This window comes from Hoplias malabaricus, chromosome 1, assembly GCF_029633855.1.
Source record: "Hoplias malabaricus isolate fHopMal1 chromosome 1, fHopMal1.hap1, whole genome shotgun sequence".
In the NCBI taxonomy this organism is placed as follows: Eukaryota; Metazoa; Chordata; class Actinopteri; order Characiformes; family Erythrinidae; genus Hoplias; species Hoplias malabaricus.
Window position 1 is genome coordinate 27,515,562 of NC_089800.1, and position 22,699 is coordinate 27,538,260.

Sequence of the window (22,699 nt, forward strand, 5' to 3'; positions counted from 1 at the left end):
ATTTCTAAGAGATTGAAAAGTGTGACAACACTTGGTTTCATGACTGACATCTGGAGCTCGAATGTGTGTCCGATGTCATTATTAAGTCTGATGGCACTCAGATGTTATCTTGTAAAAAGTGATGCTGCAGGCTAAACAGTTGAGAGTCTCACAGTGGAGTCAATCACAGCGGCTACAGAAGATGCTCCACGCACAGTGAATTGACAAGCACCAAATTCTTGTCTTCTTACAATACAATGCCTTCAAACTTCAAAAAAGAAAAAAAAAACAAAAGAAACACAACGGATCAACTTGGACTCGCAAGTTTATGTCGTGCGCATAGGACAGGACTGAAAGTTTGTTGGTTCCATTCCCACAACCGACAAGAAAATTGGGGGTGTTGGGAGTGAAGGAACAGTACTGTCCTCCTCCCTTAGTCCATGGCTGAGTGGCCCTTGAGAAAAGCACAGAACCCACAACTGCTCCTCGAGCGCTGGGGATGGCTGTTGCCGCTCTGGGTGTGTGTTCATAGCCCCTAGTGCTCTAGTGTGTGTGTGTGTGTGTGTAAATGCAAATGTGCTATTATTTGTCATTATATGACGTGCTGTCACAGCACAAAGAAAGAGATGATCCTACTACCTGCAGAAAATTTGTGGGTCACTTTAAGCGCTCACCAGTCACTTATTTAGGTCTAGAGGGCATTTAAGATAAACATGGCCCCTAAATGCATCCAGCAAGACATGCAAACAAGTGGGAACAGGGTACCTATTACTGAGAACCAAACCCTGTCTGCATATTCAATGGAGTATGACCTTCCAGGAACATTAAAGGCTTGGCTTGGAGTTAAGAGAAGAGAGTGCTTTGTCTGCTTCTCTAAAAGATGTCTTCCCATGGTCAATGTGCACAGAACGGCTTCTCGGTTGAGAAAATGAGAGCGAACAAAGGATTAACCACCCCTCGGGTCATAAATTAAACCCATTAAAATTCATTGCTGTGCATGAGAATTACATATAGAAGTAAAGAAAGACCCAGAGAAAGACCTCTAGAATGTCCTAAAAAAATAAAAATGGCCTTTAAACCTTTACCATAATTCACTACACAGATCTATGTACATGCAATAAAAACCGTACCCAGCATGGTACATGGGATTGGTTACTCATGCCCCTTTTACACATGCACGGTAATGTTCTGGAGTTTCCCCAGACGAGCTTTATATGTGCACGCGACCACCAGCAACATATGATGCAGACATTACCCAGAGTTCATCCTTGGTAAATCTCAGGGTAAAGTCAGAGTCAGTGCATATGAGAATAAAGTAGAAAATGTTCAGAGTATTCCGGGACATCTCTGGACCCGATACTCTGGAGTTTCTCTGAAAATTCTCTGGAGTTCATGTGTGAAAGATTCATTAGGTGTATGATGCAACAAACCCTGTATGTCTGAATTTGCTCATTCAGACCTTTTTTGTTGCACTGCAGTTTCAAAGCAGAAATGCTCAGCCATGGCTTTGACTGCTTATTTCACTATGATAACTCTTGTAGTGTATTAGCAACAACACACTGACATATTAAAAAGGTAAAACTATTGAATTTCACACACTTTGCAGCTGCGAAGAAACAGTTTAGCCATGTGGATATTCAGCCATTATACGCCAACCCTGCTTGATTCAAACTATAAAGCCAGGTATGATTTCACCTCTCACTTTTATGTGTGTGTGTTTCCTTGTAGTGTAATGTACTGATGTATTCCCGTGTCGTTCAGTATGATACATTTAAATTCTGCTTCATTTTTATACTTTTGCAGTTGTAGCTGCTGGAAGGTTGGAAAAGAAAGCACTATTAGCAAAGCTAGACAAGATGGATGAAGGCCTGAAGGCCATATCCAAAACATTATCAGAGCCAGAAAAGAAGTCCCAAAAGCTGGACCCAGCAAGTAAAAGCCAGAGTAGCTTTTGTACCATTGTTGATGAAGTCCTGGAGCAAAGGACAACAGCAACTGGTCGTGAGATGACATGAGCATTTTTTCAATGGCAGAGGTACCTTAGCCAAACAATGACTCTACAGTCAGAGAATGCCATGCTCTACTGGAAGGTCAGCAATCCTTAGTTGCCCTCCCTGGTTGCCCTAGCAGCTATATTTTTTGAGCACTCTGCACAAGTGTTTGAAGCGAGGGACTTTTCAGCATGGCCCTTAATATCGATGATGAAATCAGGCTGAGAAAACTTAAATGCCTTTGCTTTTTCTAAACAATTTGCTTCATGTGATGTGTACTCTGATTATGGTTGACGAGTTGGGAAATGAGGGAAAGCTAAAAACCAAGGTAATAAGAATTTATTACCTTTATATTTATAAAATCTGGACATAATCACAGACGAATGAAATAATAATAGTTTTTTTTCTAATGCACTTTACACTTCTCAACCAAAAAGTGCTACAAGGTAAAACATTTGTATGAGAAAAAGAAACAGCAGAACGGAAGGCCCAGTCACCCATGAAACTGAGCTTAATTCTGGGGCTAGAAGGCGATTTGAATTCGTAGAATGGAGAAATCGTGATGAAGTTAGTGGTGGGGTGAATAGTTCTGTCAGGTAGAAAGGTGCACTGCCAGATGCATTGGTGAGTAAGAAGGAAAATCTTGTATTCAATCCGGTCAGAGACAGGAAGCCATGAAGAGAATGGAGAATAGGAGTAAGGTGTTCATATTTTCACACTCTCATCAAGATCCTAGCAGCACTGTTCAGAATGTATTGTAATCTCTGAAGACTCTTGCTAGGAATCCTGATGAGAAGTGTATTGCAATAGCCCAGTCTAGAGAAGAAAAAGGCATGGACCATCTGATGAGGTGAGACATAGTTTGGCGACATTTCTGACATGGAGAAACGAGAGCTTGCAGAGGTGATACAGGCTTCAAATGTGAGCTGTGTGTCAAGTTTTACACTAAAATTAGTAATTGATGGGAAGAGGGAAAAACTGTGAGCAGAGAGTCAAATGCTGTTTATGGGCAATGTCCAAATCTGATGTGATGTGCCAACCAGAATGGCTTCAGCTTTGGCACTGTTCAACTGAAGAAAATTATGTTTCATACACACATTTATCTCCTTCAAATATGCAGTGAGTTCTGATAAAGATGTTGATGATGGTGAAGCTGCAGAGGACTGCGTGTCAATTTTCACATAACGAATGCCATTGGAATAGCAATGAAATTTAATTCTATAGCGACTAATGTTATGGCAAAGGGAGATCATGTATAAAATATAAAAGATGGGGCCTAGGAATGACCTCTGAGGGACTCCACAGGTCACAGTGAGAGTCCAGGATGTTTCATTTTCAAAGGAAATATACTCTGTTCTGTTATTGAGATATGACTGAATCAAGGTCAAAGCAATGTCACCAAGTACAATATTATGATATAAGCGGTTGAGCAGTATTCCCTGATCAACTGTGTCGAATGCAGCAGACAAGGAGGGAAAGTAAACCAGCACAAGCTACCATCAGTAGGTCTTTGTGACCCTAACCAAACACGTTTCTGTGCCGTGGGCAGAACTGGATCCAGACTGAAATTTTACAAAAGGTTATTATATTTAAAGTGGTCTTGGAAGTGGGTAGCAACAACTTCTTCCAATACTTTGGAAAGAAATGGAAGGATGAATATAGGCCTGTAATTTGTAAAAAGGGTCAAGAGTAGGTTTTTTGAGAGGTTTACTGCAGTGGTGATTGGAGGACGAATAACATATGTTTGCTTTCACTAGGGCTGTAGGAAAGAGGTATAGGGCACAGGAGCTAGAAAGCTCTGAACAAATGGAGTCCATTTTTGTTTTGAAAAATGTCATAAAATTACTACAGTGCTCTTCTGTAGTTTCACTGAGTGAGGGGACTTGTGAATTGAGGAGATGACTGATAATACAGAACAGCTGTCTGAAACTTCCCAGACAGCGAGTCTAGGACCATTTTAACACTGCTCAAGGGTACGCTCGTCGTCCAGGAGAGTAAAGGTAAAAGACGCTATGGAGAGTTTCATTGAAAAAGTCCACTGCACCATTAACTGATAAGAAATTTGAGTAAAGGAGGTTCGGTAAATCAATAACTGAAGGAAATCTGACATCTATGTTTGGTGAGGGGAGACAAAATGGCATCTCCATGGCCTTATGATCAGACGCACACAAATCATATACCTGTAGGTGACTGACATGGGTGAAGTCAGTAATGATTAAATCAACAGTATGGTTTTTGTTGTGTTTGGGGACTCTGACAAGCTTCTTAAGGTTGAAATAGTCCGGAAGTTGTAGAAATTCCTGAAGTATTATAACATTAGCAGAGGTTATACGTCTCTGTGATAAAATATGAATTTGATTTGGATGGCCAATAAACGAGTACCATCAATTCGTAATTGTTTACTGGTAAATGTAAATTGGGGTTAACATTTAAATTCCAAGCATTCAAATAAGGACAGTTCAGACAGGGGCAGAAGGGACTATTCCAGATCATTTTGGTAGATAACACCCAGTACACCACCACAACTTGTGCTCTGGGCTTTCTGGAGGTAAAAAAAAAAAAGCCAGGTCTCAATTAGAACAGAAAAAAAAACCCTTGTTGATGCCAGGTTTCTGTAAGCACATCAAATCCAAACAGTTGTCCAGAATGTGGACAGGTATCAGGCAGGATTTGTTTGTTAGTGATTGTGCATTAAACAGTTTTGATGTTAGCTGAGGTAGTGTGTGTTTGTATTGGTCGCAGATCATTTCGATCCACTCCAGATTTTCTATCCCCCTCCATCAGTAGCATTGTCATGGTAACATTATCGCTAATTTTTTGAAGCACAGTAGTGTTCTAATGACGCGTTTGGAGTGTGATGGAGCTGACCAGAAGAATGGAATAGCGTCACTAGACTGGGAATAAACAAACTTTCTCCAGAAGCCTCTATAAATCTACCGCCGCTGGCAGAGGACTTTAAGTTGTTTAACAACTGATATGCAAGATACTCATCAGCTGGTTGACGGAATAATTCAGCATCTTGTCAGCCGTGGAGAGTTAAACCGGTCATTAGCTGTTAGCTGTGAACATGACGTACAAGGCAGAACCATCAAACACAACAGCAATGACTCAGCTTCTGGAAGCTGTGGATCCAAGCGTCAAGGCGAACCAATGAAAACCACACAGTGGCTAAAATAAACAGGTGCAGGAGTCACCAAATAGTTGTATGCTTCCACAGGGTGGAAGAGCATCACTAGAATCAGTAGAAATAAATATCCAAATAGAATGTTTTTCCAATAATGTTGTTCTAGATGACATATGTTCCATAAGTAAATAAATAAATGTAAACTGTTAAGAGCCCCCCATCCAAAAATCCAAATATTTGAAGCACCCTAATGGACCTGTTTGTTACACACTCACTCAATAACATACTGATGATTAGGAAATGCTCCACAAGCAAAGACATTGCCTTTTGCGAAGAAGTCTGAATAAAAAACAGAGGTTAATGGCTGTGTATTATTGTTGACAGTGAGAATGTTCAGCACTCTGAATATTTAGATTTTCATTTTAAGTACTTGGATTAAAAATAATATTTTAAAACTACCAACCATAGCCTGAACTAATCCACAATATTCCTATTATTATCCAAAATAAAGAATAATAGGTATATTCTATTAGGTGTATATATGGACATACAGAAAAAAGAGAGACAGAGAGCGTTTCATTCATTATGAAGGGTCGTTTTGGGACATTAGGCACTAATTTACCATCCAGCTGTGGAATTAACTTCACAGTTGTTCTTCCATCAGCTCAAAAGAAGAGAACTAAACTCATCACAAAACTAGTTCTGAGGAATATGGGGCCAATCTACAGAGATATTCCTGATTCTGAGCAGCTGCACAGTGTTGTTGTGTTCATTTTATGTCTGTATTTTACACGGAAACAGAAAACAGTTAAATTACTTTAATCAGCTCCACGCGCAATTTATTGTTTTATTTTCCCTGTCATTAATCAACTAGTGTCTGCTTTGTTGTGTCATTTTTCATAGAAAAACATGAGCAGCCATTTGACAATTATTATATTAGAAGTTACTATATATACATATCAGTCATATAAGATTAAAACTGCGGACAGGTGAAGTGAAAAACATTGATTATCTTGATGCTGTCATGCTTTGGGGTATATTAGGCAGCAGACTGAACAGTCAGTTCTTGATGTTGATGGTGAAAGACGGAAAATGAACGAGTGCAAAGATCTGAGCCTGAAAAACAGCCAAATTGGGATAGCTGGAAAACTGGGCTAGAGCCTCTCTAAACTGGCGGGTATTATGTGGTGTCCGCAGTAGTTCCTTTATATCCATGGTATTCCCTATCACTTAAAACCATTATAAAATTTCCTGCACAATACTGAAAACTTACAGAACGTCCCGTGTGTGTCTGTGTGTGGGTAGATATATGTGGAATATGGGGAGTGGGGCATGTAATTTGATCTGAAGTGCCCAAACTCTGCATAATATCTTTCCAAACTGTGTACAAGCTATTATGCAAATATTGACTATATTTTCAATATGTGCTGTTTCAGACAATTCTTTTATTCAGCATGTCAAAACAGGCATAAAATATGTGAATGGGAAGCCAGCCATTGCGAGATCAATAACTCAAATACAGCACTATATCTGCAGAAATGAGACTAGCGTATTCTCACAGAAGCTCAGGTGCTTTCCTATATTCAGGTTACATTCTCAACATCCTGTGAAGATGACTCTTCCATAATTTACTGCACGAGAACTAATGGGTTGCTTGAAATGAAGCCAGAACTAGTGTCCTGTTAAAACACACATTATTTGTCCAACAGTATGTAGACATCCCTTACAGTTATAATTCTGATGCTTCAAGGTTCGCTCATTCATTGTGAACACAGACGTTCGGCTTCTCTAATCTGTACTGATGTGACAAAATGTGATGGAGAATCTGCAAATTATCTCTAATATCTAATGTCACCATGACCAATGTCATGTGTCAGGGGTATAAAGCCACCTAGCACTCGGCTGTGGGGCAGTGGGCGAGTGTTCTCTAGTTGTGAGTTTAGTGGAGAGTTTGGGATCAGAGGGAAAGGAAGAAAGCTGAAAACAGACAAAATAATTAGATCCATCACTCAACTTTCTGCACACAGGTATGAGGCTTCTAAATATGTGTGATTTGAGCTTCAGTTTTCCAGAAATTGGCTGTGATGTGCTAGACCACAAGTGCCTGTTAGCTGCCCAGCTATGCTTCTAAACAGTGTAGTGTCTGTCTTATTTCGCTTATTTTCTACATTTTCTGTTCCTCCAGCACCAGCTGCTTAAATTTTTTTGTTCTCAGAGATGAATTTTTTAATTCGTCAACACGTGTCGGTGGGCACTGCCAGTGTTTGCTGAGCTGCACTGCACAGTGCAAACACTCCACTCCACAAAACCCTTCACTTGACTTTGTACTCACAGATACGAGGCTCACAGAACCCGACAGTGCTACTCCCCACCCCCACCCCCAATGTTAATACCGTATAATGCATTATTATTTAGAGACGGTATGGCAGTATAAAACACGTGAATACCACCCATGCCCAGTTGGAGATATATAGAACTAAGCATCCCACATCCATACCGGACTTACTAATGTTCTCATGGCGGAACACAATCAAATTCTCACCGAAGTGTTCCAAAATTTGGTGTAAATGTTCGTTCTCTAAAGAGCAGATGAAAAAGGAAACAAACCGCCAATTAATATTATTAATTTCAGAAGCAATGCTGGATAAGTTGGGGTCCACTAACATTTGGCTATATAGTGTTTGGTTAAGAGCTTTGTTTTTTAAAGTTGGAGCAGGTAATGTTTGTTAAAATATGTAGAATATGATGAAGAACCACTGAATTAATGAAGTAATTTGGTATCAACACCATATGCCTGACAAAATCCATTTGGGGCCGAGTTTTGGGTTGAAGCCTTGTTTGTGTTTACACAGACCTCCTGTGAATCTTGGTACAGATTTTCCCAGAGTCCCTTCATTTCCACCAAATCTCAGCCCTCAGAAAAGCAAACATGGACAAACTCAGACCCACCAGATGCTTCTGTCAGTAAAGAAACACACTCTTCTCCAGGAATATAATGGTAAATAATGAATCTTGGAAGTACTTCCTTAGCACCATGACCCTGAAAGTGATTAAGCAGAAATGTTTCACGTTATTAAAGAGCTATACATAAATTATACTGACAACTAGTGGCATAGAAGCATCATATTGTGTTGTACATGTTAATGAAAATTTTAAACTTAAAATTTTATTTGCAATACCCATTGTATAGAGCAAAAAAAAGGGACTTACAAATAATCTATTAATTTAAATAATAAATATTCCCATATTCTGTCTGCCAGAGAAAACAGATTTAACATGCCATATATCACATTTATAAATGGCTATAACTAAAATCAGTTTGACACCTGCTCACAAGCTTTTTTTCCACATTTTACTCAATACACACATAAATATCCTCATACCAAAGCTGTCAATCTGCCCTTAGCCTCAAATTAATTTATTTTGTTACAAATCAAATGAAAATGTGAATTTCAAATTCTTTTTATCCAACTCTGCCCCTTGCCCCTTCAACACAGGGCCTACAGAATGCTAAGAATGAAAAATCTGACCTGTCACATGTATCATACATCGTACTGTGATGCCATCAATAGGTGAGGAAATGCTTCACATCACATTTCCATCTCAGTAATTTATTTAAAGGATCATTCTCACTGGGTGAGGCAGCACTTCCCTCCGTCTTTATGGCAGCAGCTGTCACAGACACTTGAATGCACCACATGGTTCCATCAACAGATAAAACATTTAATCCTGTATGTACTGAACTTCAGAGCGCAGGTAAAGAATGACTGCTTGGATATGTTCAAAGTCACTGGGCAAGATGGACAGAACATTTTGCGGCTGTTTCAACTGCAAATCACACCCATTTACTGGTGTGTCTTGTACAAACCTGGCTTCAATATGAAGTTTATGGGCTATTGGCATGGAAACAATATAATCAAATCATGATTATTCTCTTCCTTATATGCAACCAATTAATGGTAACGGGGCATAGCTGATTACATCGATTTATTAAACAAAGATTTGAGTAACTTGCAGTAGACATTTTGGTGTCCCTTTTCACCAGCTCCAAAACCAATTGCAAATTTCCTTATGGAAGTGATCGCATCTTGCACTGCCCCTATGGTCTCCAGTGGAATTGTTCTGTCCCATTCGCACTAGTAAGCTTTCAGAAAACATGCAAATTACATACAAAATAAATGCAGAGTATGGCTAGAAGGCTCTGTCTGCCTCCATATCCGTATTTAATGTTGAGCATAAATGAGCCTTAAGCAAGCTCAAAGAGAAGTGGAGGGTTGGCCTCACATGTCTCAGAAGAAGAGCGGGTTTGCCCCCGCCCACCTGAGGCTGGTGGCACAGTGAGAAATTGGGGGAGATTCACTGCAAGGGTGGAACTGGAGACAACTAATGTGTGGAGAACTTTAGCAAAAACTGGGGCATAACATTTGTTAAAAAAATAAATAAAGTAATTGTTATTAGAGAAACAGAATTTCAATTTTCAAGATCAGATGGCTGTGTGAAAAGATTCAGCACAGACTATGCCATGATGTGGTCGTGATACACTCTTGTATCTTGTAGTCCAAGTTACTCTATCTTGGTCAGTTTTCAAAAAGGGTTAATGATACATTGATTGGTTAACCTTGCAAAAAGTAACCGCACAAAATAACATGCCGGCACTCTTTTACACAAAATAGTAACTGATGGAAAAATCGCTTGGTTTTCCAGTTGGGTGAGTAACGAAGTCTGCCTGAGAAATAATGAGCTAAAGATAGAGCCATCCGCCACAACCTTAGATGCTGATGAGGACCTGCTGTCTTCTCTTTTACACAAGGTCCTTTCTCCTCACTGGCGATGTGCCATGGTGTTAGTTTGTCAGAAAAATGGACAGTGATGTACAGCCATGCCAGAGCCCCAGCAAAGCTATCTCTTACCCGTCAGTCATGTCCTTAGCATTCCGTCCTTGGTAATGTGCTCATGTTAAGGCACTTGTGAGGACTGACCTGTAATAACATAACATATAGCCCTCATAACTCACCACATACTGCAGTCTGAACTGAACTGTTAGTCTTCATATATTACCTGCCTCCCTCTGAAGAAATGTAAGGACTTTTGAGTCCTTTTGAGTTGAGTGTTCAAATACTAGAGTCTTGAATGGATTAGGATTGTGCACATAACTTGTAGGGGGTCCTATGCACGGTGTGTGCCGTCTTAGTAGACTCAACATCAAATGCAGACACATGAGGCTTGTATTTTGGTCACATCCAGGCACATTTCGCCTGTGCACCTGTGCTTGTACCAGTCTTCAGTGTGCAAATGTGATCCTCTTCTACTAGAAGACAATCAAAATGCATCAGTTCCTCTCAAACTTGAGCATTTCTTCACTCATCACACGCCTGGGCTGTCTTTGCTGAATTCCCTCATGGTTCCCAGCCCCACGCCAAATCCCAACTCTGCTGCTCGCTGATAAGCAACAAGGAACTCCCGCTCCCACAGCCAATGTGATTTCACGCCATCGCCAGTTTGCTGCACTCCCTGCACGAGTTCACTTCTATTCCCACGAATTATCCAACTGCTCATTTATCCCTGCAATTATTCACCTGTTAAACGATAGAAGGTTGACTCAACGGATTAATACAGGAACAAAAATGCTTCAGGGCGGGCTTAATAGGAGCCCGCGGGGTCCATCACTTTTCCTCTCCATTACACAAGAACTGCAAGTAAAGCACTATTACAAAAGCTATTAAGTAAAACATTTGCATATACACACACTGCTTTTAAGTCCTTTTTACATATTTGGCCCAGCTTGCGTCTGTCTCTCCAGGAGAGATATGGAAAACAGCATAATTGAGGAAGCGCAATAGCCTGTGATGGAGTAGTTCATGTCTCTGCCTGCGGGAACATGGCCAAGGTGTGTTGTCATTTAAAATACACCCTATTCTGCCTGTCATAAATAATAAAGTAGGTTGGCTGAGACACTCTGATTTCTCTCTGACAAAAACCCTGAAGAGACAACTGGCCTTTGGGGGGGTGGAGGGGGGGGGGCACGGGGGGGACTGTTGTTTTGTTGATGGTTAAAGCAAGCAGCTAAGACCCATTATTAGTATTCACCTTAATATTCATCCACAACCAGGAGGCGGATTTTCATCTCTCTGTTACTCACTGCAAATGATTATTTCCCCACTTTGGTTAGGGCTGCACCACTCTGATACCTTTTTAAGAAGCTTCTTAAGAAAGAGGCAAAGATGGAATACTAAATGCCTTGATCATGCAGTGTTCCACTTCAATTTCTCCTACGAATTCTACAACACACTGAATGAAAAGATTTGTACAAAGTGGGGCACCAGCACGAACTGGAACCCGAGAAATGTCAACCTGCCTAAAAAGAGAAGATTGAAAATAAAGACGACCCCTAGCAGAGTCTTCCTGCTCCAGCACGGCTTTCCCTTCCCAGAACAAATGCTTGGATTTCAAAAAGCTGCTCCTAAAACAGAAATGATAAGGTGGAGAAGCTGACTGTGCTTGTCCTTGGAGACCTGTGGCAAAATCAGCTCTTTCTGAGGCATGTAATGCCTTTTGGGTGGCTTCATGTAGACTGTTTCACAGTCTACCCTTTTCACCACATTAAAAACATCAGTATAATGTGTCCTGAAATGTGAGGAGAAGCTCATTGATTGCTGGATAGCTGGAAGTTCACCAGCTTGTTTTTAGGAGAAAAATGCATGGCTGCCTAGTTTCAGTAGGTGCTTCACAGTGCATGTCTTACATAAATTCCGAGCCTAACCCTTTAAATGCACTGTCCAATCCCAAACCAAAATCGGCCAATGGAATTAGCTGGAGGTGTGGGCATACCAAAACAAACCATGTGCAAAGGTGCATGCATGTTGTTTTAATGCTTCTTAGTGTTTTTCATTTATATGTGGAGTTTTAACGCATAGTGTGTCGTGCGATTGTACATAATGCATATGATAACAGCTATGATGCTAACAAACAACTGTAAGCTAGAGATGTACTGGCTGTTTGGCCATGCGTTCGCTTAAACAACAGTCTGCATCAAATATAGCTGTTCACATACTTGCCTTTGTGCTACTCTTGTAACTAGAGGTGTCCACTAGAGGGCAGAACAGAGAAAGACGTGGGTAATTGCGGACTTGGCTCTGACATAGCCAATTCTCAAATTTCCACCATCGTGATGCAGTTGATCGCCTTCACTGCTCCTAGTGTTTGCACGAATACTGCACCTTGCGTTAGCTTAGCGTTTATTTTCTATGTGCACACATGACTCACCAAATGGACATAGGATACGCGAGGAAGCAGTGATACGTATGCATTGCTTCTTGTTCATAGTCCTCGCATCACTGTTCCTTCTATGTCCAAACTGAGGGTGGTGCTGTAGTGATGCTAGAAGCTGCAATTGCTAACAGAGTAGAAAAGAGGAACAAAATAAAGTCCCAATGTAAACACGCAGACATCACATGCAATGTCTACAATTTAATAACGTTTGAATAGAACAATCTATTCAAACGATCATTACATCAATAGTTGGGCAAATGTGTATATTTGCACTCAAAACAATAAAGTTATCTTTGCTCACATTATCAAGAGGAAAATAATCTAAACTTTTTTCTGTCATCTGCTGGCTTTGTGCTATGCAACTTTGCAGTCGTTTCAATGTGTTTATTATACTGGTGTTTTTATTTTTATTGTGGTTTTTGAATTTCTATTTTTATTGCAAAATATCTGTATTTTAAAAAATGGTCAGAAACTTGTGTCTGACACATTCTGAGAGAAGCAGACTATCCTTGGTCTGACCCCATTTTCCTACCTCCAACACATTCGCTAGCCAATCAGCGACGAGGCGTGTTTCAACTGCTCGCTCCTTCTCATGTCCATGTCCCCATTAAATATAAACCAGTCTTCATAGTGTAGCTTGGTGTTCTTATCCAGGTGAAGTGAACCTCTCTCTATTGCACTGAAGTCACTGGTGTTACCCACTATGCTACACCAACCACAACGGGTACATTTGCCACTCAAAGAACAAACTATATAAACAGATCAGTAGCCCTCAATATCTTTAAAAGAGTTCTAAAAAAATAAGCTATACCATATTAGGAACACCAACTACCACCACACATTTGAAGACCCCAGCACATCTCACCTTTCTTTTGAAACCAAGGCAATGTTACTGTCCCCACTTTGCTCCAGTAACAGCCTCTACTCTTCTGAAAAGACTTCATGTATTGTTGGAACATTTCGCTGGGGATTTGCAGCTGACACTGGATTGCAAATGCCAATAAAAAATTTGTCCCAGAGATACTGGAAAGAGCTTCATCACACAGTTCAACTGTTCCACAGCCCAGGACTACCTTTTATCCATACTGGGCACAGAGCATGGGGACGTTAAGATTCATGTTCAGGTGCTCCAACATGTTAAACCATCCAACATACACCATAATAACACCCTTGATTTCAGAAGGAATATGCAAAGACCTGCCCATGAACCTTTGGCCATGTAGTGTATAATACAATGATGTAGTTCTGGCAGTTCAACAAAACCTTCTAAGGACCCATGTAAATTTGAGTTACTCTCTAATAGGCTCTTTGCTTTGAAAAGCGCTGAGGAAAAGAATGTGAGCCAGGTGTTATATTCAGTTCAGCAGATTCTCAAATTCGCATTCCTTTTAAGAAGGCAAATCTTCAAGTGGACAAGAAGTACCACAGAATGTAATTTGCACCACATTTATTATCTTAACATTGTTGGACAAAATATACATGCATACATTTTAGATTCTGTCATATTTATTTAGGAAAATAAGCATATTATTAGCGGTGAACTTATTGAACAGACTAAGCAAACACATATGATACAGAAATGCACATCTATCTTTCTTCCAAATATAGCTCAGACCAGCCCCATAAGGATTTAATACCTGGTCTTATTGATCAATATTAGATAGTTAGACTGACCAAATTCACTTTGCCACATGGTCTTAGTGTTATGAACTGTAAACTTTATCATTATTTCATTAAACAATTAACTTGAATAATTAATAGTCAAATTAACACATTCTTTGCACTGTGTGGGTTGAACATTTCTGAACATAACAAAAACTGTGGACAGATGTTTTACTTCTAAAGTTAAATTGGAATATTATATTAAGTAATTAATTATTATATGTAATAAAGGCTGGTTTGTTAGGGATGGATTCGTTCTTGGACAAACTGCAGCTTCAGTTTTGATAAATAAACAAAAAGTATTCCTTCTTAGTCCACATCGAGCCTAAAACAGGTATTAGATAGGTACAGAACTGACCCAAACCAAAACACGTACTGATTATTTACCTGTACATTAATGTGAAATGACTTCAGACAAGAACTCAGTCTTGTATTGGACTATAATGCTATTTTAATCCAGGTTTAATTTGTGAACTAACAGTAAACAGAGATAGATGGCACAGAACTCCTCACACTCTGTGAGCCATTTCTGAGCTAAAAAAAAAAAAAGAAGAGAAAATAGAGACAGATCATTTACCTGTACATCAATGCAAATTTACCTCAGACTATTAAATTAGTATAATAAGATCTGTCATCCCAGACATGGATTAAGCCCAGTTTTAGAATATAATGCAGGTTTAGTCCAGGTATAATTTGTGAACTAACTGTAAACCCAGGTATTACACAAGCACAGAAATCTGTGTGGGCTGGACATTTCTAACTGAATAAGCAACAAAAAATAACAATGTACACTAGGGTTAAATTAATGTGGAGTTTGTTTGTTTGTTTGTTTTTTAGTAAATTGCAGTTTCTATGTGAAATCAGACCTGGAAATTCTTTATAGCTCAGGATTAATTTGTGATCTGAGTGTAACTGAGTGGTTTAAACAGGTGGAGGACTCTTCACACTGTGTGTTGTGGACAATTCTGACCAAAATTGAAATGTGTACCATAAGTAAGAGAAGAAAACTAGCTGAAGCAGGGATTCCCAGGAAGATGAATGAAAGTTTGCATTGTTTACAGTCCTGCTCGTCATTCCCAACAGCACTGCTGTGCATTTACAGCAGAATACCGTTAACAGCTCACTGTTTTTCTTACGTGAGTTTCAAACATTTTCGTCAACATATTCGGTCATTGAACAGCTCACACCACAGTCCAAAAACCGAACGTTAAAGTGACTCCAGACAGCGGTTTCAAAGTTACCATCGTCAGTCCAGTTAATCCAGTCAAAACCATTAAGTTCGTGTTGTTGGACACAGCGTTGGTGCAAACTTCCTCGGGGAAATCCTCTTGTAGAGACACGTAGGACCCAAACCAAAGCCCAGAACTAACCGAAAGCAAAAGACATTAAATTGCACAAAAGGAAAAGACCAACAAGACAGAAACACTCACCGAGAGTCCAGACCATAAAAGCAGCTGCCGTGTATCTGTAGCGGGAGTTCATACTCAGAATCACACCGAGAGAAAGAGGTGGGGAAAGTGAAAGCCCAACAGCTCCGGCAGTCCACAGAAAACTGACTGACTACTGCACTCACTCCTTCCTTTCTGGAACCAGCCAACCAACCTCTCTTTCTCTTCTCTCTCTCTCTCTCTCTCTCTCTCTCTCTCTCTCTCTCTCTCTCTCGAATTCACATTATTTCACAGGCACGTTTCCTGTCGAGGGAAACGAGAAAAAGAAAGTGTCTCTGGGACGCCCCCCCGTGGCCGCCTTCACCGGGATCCGGAGGAGTGGACCGAGCCGAGCCACACTCAAGCAGCACTGGGAAGAACAGCAGCTAGTTATATAAAAAAGTATATATATATGTGTATAATTTACAGTAAAAAAGTAGACAACATTTGATAGTGGTCATTATAATTTAAAAGATCATTTTAAGACTTACAGTCCCATTGTTATGACTTGCTTTCTAAAAATGTCACATAGTTTTGACTTACTATTTCATATTAATAACTTTCTGTTACTGATTCTCAACCTGAGAGTATCTCTAGAATGGCGCATCGCAGACAAAAACTGTCAGGATGACTTTGTTTAGACCATAACCATTGAACTATGCAAGGATTTTGATAAATCAGTGGAATATTCCTTTAAGAGTAAATGTAATGTTCTATTTGCACAGGTGCCTGTTGTGATTTGGCAAATTGTGAATTATTTTTTAGACACTTTTAAACAAATTTCATGTCATTAAACTGCACTTTTGTGGAATAAAGTGTTTCATTTTCATTCATTTGAGCTCATTTGTTGCTGTGCATTAATATTCATCACACTGCATCCATTATTTTATGGTGGAGGAATCAAAGAAGAACCTGAAAGCATTTGATTACATGACAAAACTCTAGAGTACATGATACATAACCATCTGTTACATAAAAACACTGTAAGGAAATCCAGAACATTATTAAACGAATGCTTGAGCAGTGAACAGTAAACAAATCTGCACTTTGTGCAGCTTAATTATTATAAGCTTATTTGCATTTTGCTTAGGAAAGCATTACATACTCAAATTAACAGCAGCACATAAACTGCCAGAATAATTACAGAAATCTCGTCATCTTCGTCACCACTACCAACACAACCATCATAATCATCAACATTCATTCATTCATTATCTGAAACCGCTTATCCAGTTCAGGGTCGCGGTGGGTCCAGAGCCTACTCGGAATCATTGTGCATGATGGAATTACACCCTGGAGGGGGCACCAAACCTTCACAGGGCAACACACACACACACTCACACCTACGGACACTTTTGAGTCACCAATCCACCTACCAACATGTGTTTTTGGACTGTGGGAGGAAACCGGAGCATCCGGAGGAAACCCACGCGGACACGAGGAGAACACACCAACTCCTCACAGACAGTCACCCGGAGCGGGACTTGAACCCCCAACTTCCAGGTCCCTGGAGCTGTGTGACTGCGACACTATCTGCTGTACCACTGTGCCACCCTAATCATCGTTATCCTCATCAAACATGATACATTCAGTTTAATTAAAATAAGCCAATAAGGGGGGAAAAGCAGTAAATATGATAGGAACATACGATATTTGAATATAATATGTTTAATTCTACATTAACTGTAAATAAATAAATGAATGAATAAATGACACATTTATACAAATAGATGGTGATTGTCACCCAGTTCCAGGATCCTAGGGCCCTGGGTCCAATCCTCATCACAAGTCACTCTCTGTGAAGAGTTGTCTGTGAATGTGATGTGTTCTCCCCTGTCTATGTGGGTTTCCTCCTTCAATATAAAAACAAATGTTGGTAGGGTGATTGCTTGTGTGAAATGGTGTGAGTGTGTGAGTGACTGGGTGAGTGTGTGAAGTTGTCCAAGGATGTGATTGTAGGCTTCGGACCCACTGAAATCGATACAGAAGATGGAAAAACAAGTAAGTAAAATAAGTAAAAATTAAAATAAGAAGAGATGCATTTTATTATTTACATTATATAATAAATCAGTGCCTCTATTAGCACTCTCTTCTCAGAATTCTGACCTCTTGTGACTCAGACTGTGGTAATCATGAACATATCTGTTGAACACATGAGCATTAAGGCCCTCTCTCAGCATGAACTTTATCTGTTTCTGTTTCAATGAACACAGGGTCTTCTTTACAAAATTCCTGAAAGCATATTTTGAATGTGTTTAGAGTTTTGACAGTTAAAAAGAAAGTTAATCTCTATCTCTACCTCCCCTTCACTCTGAACACTCTGAGACGCCAGGGTTTCCTGCTTCTGTCTGCCACTCTTTTTAGTCATGGCTGTAGTCACTCGGTCTGTATTTAGTCTTCTGCTCAGTGTGTCTAACAAAGAAAGTGCCAGTGTGGACAGTGTTCAGTAGTGTTCGTTGTGTCGTTTTGTTATAATGTCCCAGTTCTCCAGATAAGATTGTTGTGTGTGTTCAATCATTTGCTGAATTGGAATTTGTTGAGCAGCTGTGGTCTGAGCTCTGAGGCTGTGAGATGGAGGCTGAAGACCAGCTGGCACAGAGGACTATTCTCATTGTTCAGCTCCTGGGCCTGACAGGCTTTAAAATGGAGAGAATTGGGGGACATGCTGTACAGTGCATCCAGATTTGTAGTCCTTTTTGTAATGGGAAATGGCCTAATTCTACTCTATGAACTGGTGTGTCTCTGCATTTCTATACGTTCTTGGCAGAGTTCTGTATGTAGGACCCCTATTGGATGTATGTCACACCTACTCCTAGAGGAGCTGATTGTGCCGAGAGGACCCAAACTTTCACTTCCTTTCAGTTATATTTGTTGAATCATGCCAACTGATAATTTATACAGGATATGTAAAAAATATTTCCGTTTTATGAAAACTGTTTTAAAAGAAAAATGGACTTGCTTTACTTGCTTTTCTATTCATTTAATATACTGCCATATTCAAGCTACCTGATGCACTAAAGGTAAGACCAAGGTAAATGTAATTTAGCTTGTATGCTATGGCAGTTCTGCCAAGTGTGAATTTATACCTGGTTTCCTAAAATTCTTCTTTAAAAAATAAGATAATAATATTTGTTTATATTAATAGTCAGGGTCAAGGTCTGGTAGTTAATCTGTAGCAAATAAAGCATCTGTTATGAAGTCTGGGATGAATGGGCAAAATGAGGACAAGGTCATCCGCATACAGCAGAAATTTAACCTTTGAATCATAAAGCATTAGACTGCAGATTTTTCCATCAGCATTGCCAGCTCATTAATGTACAGGTTAAATAGAGCTGAACTCAGGCTCCAGGCCTGCCTCACACCTCGACCCTGACCAAATTATTCATGCCTCTCACTGCCAATTTAGCTGTATATTTGCCTCACAATGTCATATAAAATTTACCCTTTAGAGCAATCTGTAATACAGCATTTCTTAACAAATAAAATGCTTTTTTTCAACTATTTCTTTTAAATCGGTGACAGTTATTTTGAAGTGGTAACAGATAATGAATGAATGAAAGAAAAAATATATATTTTGCCATTTTTAGGCAAAAAAAAATTAATAAATAAATAGGCCAATCCATTTGATTTTCTTCCTTCCTTCTTGAATTTGTTTTTAAACTCATTCTCCACTTTTTCAGCTCTTTTTTTTTACCCAGCTACACTTGATTCTTCAGTTACAGACTGCTCACCTTCACTACTGTTATTCAGTAGTCAGCACCAACCCAGGTTCACCACAGAAGAGGTGTTAATTGGATGGTGTTTCATCCTTAGCACCACAGTAAATCTGATATGTTGTATCGGTTTTACTAAAACTTTTGGTGTATAAGTGTGTGTCAGACACAGCAGTACTGCTGGATTTTTAAAGACAACAGTCACTGCAGGTTGAAGATTAGTCCACCAACCAAAAATATCCAGCCAACAGCGTCGTGTGTGCAGCGTCCTGTGACCACTGATGAAAGACCCCAGACAGCGAGCATATCAGTCCACTGGCTTAAAAAGTTTGGCACACCGCTGACTGTAGGCCACTGCTGATCTACCTAGGGACCACTAAGATTACTGTCTCATGTACAAGACCTAATGAATTTTTAATCCCCTCAAACTGATTTTAAATCCTCAGAAACATTTATTCTGGAAAATAAACAGATATTCCCAACAACTATATGGTACAATAATGAGTAGGCCTGAAATAATTATACTGAAAATGCTGACACTGTGCGGGATTACTAATATACTAATCTAAAAAATAACACAAGAAACCAAAAAAGGAAAAATCAGTAATGATGAATGGAAAAGTGTTATATTTTGTTTACATTTCTGTTTAATGGCTAGTGGTCTGCCTTTAAAATGCTGTGCAAAACACAAATGGACCTCTAAATTAGCAGTCAGTTGTGGTCGTGGTTTGCTGTGCTCTTGCTATTGGGGACTAGACGGAAACAAACTTTCTTTCATTTATTTATTAATTGTCTATTTATTCATTCAGTGTCTAACAGCTTATCCAGCTCAGGGTTGCAGAGGGTCCAGAGCCTACTTGGAACACACCTTGGACTGGGTGCCAGTCAATCACAGTCTTTGGTCCGTGGAAGGAAACTACAGCACCCAGAGGAAACCACACAGACACAGGGAGAACACACTGAACAGCTCACAGACAGTCACTCAGTGCAGGGCTAGAACCCACAGACACTTCTGTGTGGAGCTATATATATATATATACTGCAAAGAGATAATTTATACAGTATGTGAATAAGAAATCAATTAATAAATATACAAATAACATTAGTACTTTTTCTGACCATTGACACAGTGAAAGGTGGCGTATAAAGTATGCAGAGAAAAAAATGGACTGCACTCTGTAATTCTAGAACTACATAGTGCACTTATATTGTAAGTGGACCTGATAAAATGGACAATAGCTGTAAAATATCACAGCGTGTGACTGTACACACAGCAAGATTCACTCTACCAGGAGGTATAGAGTTATATTATAACCACTACTGTAGTGAACTTTTATTTCTTGTCCTTTTTTTCCCCTTCGTTCCCTTCCGGGCTTGTTTACGTGACGAGCAGTTGTCGGGGCAACGACGCCACGCTCCGTTCTGATTGGTCGGAAACCTCTAGAAGCGCGTAGTGAGTGTGAGCAGAGAGGAGAAATGGAGAGTTCTGGAAACTTCTCAGAGCCGCGGTTATAAACCCCTCCGCCCGCTCCGCTCCACCAGGGCCGGGCTTTAAACTATACAGTGAGGCGCATACGAACAGAAGCACGCATATTCTCTTGTAGTCCCAAGGAACTGAGCGGGCCGTGTCGCTATGGCAGTGGTGGGGTTTGACTTAGGCTTTCAAAACTGTTACATCGCCGTGGTGAAAAGCGGGGGAATAGAAACTGTGACGAATGAATTTACCGACCGCTGTACACCGTGAGTAGATCTAACAACTTTAACTACAATAAGTACCAAGCTGTCAAAATAAACTGCAGCCTGTCTGCCGTTACCTACTGAAATTGCTTCGTCATGTTTACATCAGAGTGCAGTCACTGGGCAGGCTTATTTAAAACGTATTTATTTTATTACCGTTTAGAACGACATTGACTCTTTTGACTAGTAATAACACATAATCAACATTAGATTTAGTTAATGACTATCATAAATCTAAAATAAAGTAGTTGTCGAGACTGCCTATCAATAACCTGTACCTTACTGTCATGTCAGAACCTTATGATCATATTTTATTTCTACACTCACTGTCCATTCTCTCAGCTCCAGTGTCCACAGGAGCACTTCATAGTTCTACAGTTTCAGACAGTAGTCCACCCATTGCTCTGCATACCTTCTCCCTGTTTTTAAATGATCAGGACTCCCCACAAGACCACAACAAAGCAGGTATGATTTGGGTGGTGGATCATCCTCAGTGACACTGAAATGGTTTTGGTTAGTATGTGTTGGTATAAGTGGATCAGAAAAGTGGAGATTTTATCCCCTCTGTGTCACTGATGGACAGAGAACAGTCCACCAACCAAAGATTTCCAGCCAACAGTGTCCTATGACCACTGATTAAGGACAACCAATGCAAAATGTGCAATAACACATGAACGACTGTCTCTGATTTTACATGTACAAGGTGGACGGTAAGTTTAAAATAACCAACAGCACTACCGTGTGTGATCATCTTGTACTAGCGGAAAACACACTAACACACCACCACCACGTCTGTGTCTGTGCAGTACTGTGAATGATCCACCACCCAAATCATACCTGCTCTGAGATGGTCCTGACCATTGAAGAACAGGCTGTAAAGGTACTAACAAGTATGCAGAGCAACTGGTTCTGAGAACAAAATCATGGAAGCAAAAGTACCAAGTGGTGTTAATATAAAATCTAGACCTTGGGTGTGAAACTTTGTGTCAGTTCTCGTAATAAAACTACTATTACCTAGATACTTAAGTGAGAATTCTCAAAAAGAGCTTCTGAATTATTTAAGAATTTTTATTCAAAAATGGTTTGAAATCTGTAAGATGAAGCATCATAATAGAAATGTTTCACACCTAATTCAAAGACTCAAATGCTTATATAATTGGAAACAATGATTCTAAACTGTGAACACTCGAAGAGTGAATTCAGAAGTTGTATTTGAACTTTTTGACAAAGTTATCCACCAAGTAATGAGACAAGGCTATCACTGCTTGCAAAGGCTGGGCTTTGGTTAATGCTTCTTTTATAGTTTTGATATTCACCTGCTTATTTTGGAATGTTTATGAACTGCAAAATAATATAAAGTGAAAATGGGAATCTTTTCTTTGTAGTTTTGTCAGTTAAATAAAGGCACAAGAGACAGAACAGATCCCATGATGTGTCCGAAATGACTCCCTATTCACTATTCCCTATATCACTCACTGTAAAGTGCACTGTTATAGTGAACTGAATTCAGGAGGGTAGTGAAACTAACTCATGTAAGTTTTTTATTAAAGCACACAGTGGATGGATATCCTCTCTCCAGTAGTGCACAAGGGTTGTACCTTACTTTTTGTGTTGCATTATGGGATTGTTTGAATGCACCAAAAATTGTCCACTATGTTGTCGGACATGATTGTATATATAATATAAATATGCCATCTAACTTGTTTATTTATTATTGGATTATTTTGTGTCATGGGAAAGGCTCTCTGCTGTACACACAACTACACACAGTAGCATACATGCTAAAGGGCCTTGTCT

General features: G+C 39.7%; 2 protein-coding genes across 2 annotated transcripts in view; one reads left to right on the forward strand and one right to left on the reverse strand.

The window, feature by feature from the left end:
- b3glcta (beta 3-glucosyltransferase a) overlaps window positions 1–15,633 on the reverse strand; it is a 153,319-nt gene extending 137,686 nt beyond the window's left edge. Inside the window, exon 1 of the mRNA XM_066677652.1 lies at window positions 15,456–15,633. Coding sequence (XP_066533749.1) covers window positions 15,456–15,507 — 52 coding nt within the window. The 5' untranslated portion in view covers window positions 15,508–15,633. The remainder of the gene's footprint in view (window positions 1–15,455) is intronic.
- A 4,996-nt stretch (window positions 15,634–20,629) lies between these two features.
- Window positions 20,630–22,699, forward strand: part of hsph1 (heat shock 105/110 protein 1) — a 36,624-nt gene continuing 34,554 nt past the window's right edge. Inside the window, exon 1 of the mRNA XM_066661118.1 lies at window positions 20,630–20,905. Coding sequence (XP_066517215.1) covers window positions 20,799–20,905 — 107 coding nt within the window. The 5' untranslated portion in view covers window positions 20,630–20,798. The remainder of the gene's footprint in view (window positions 20,906–22,699) is intronic.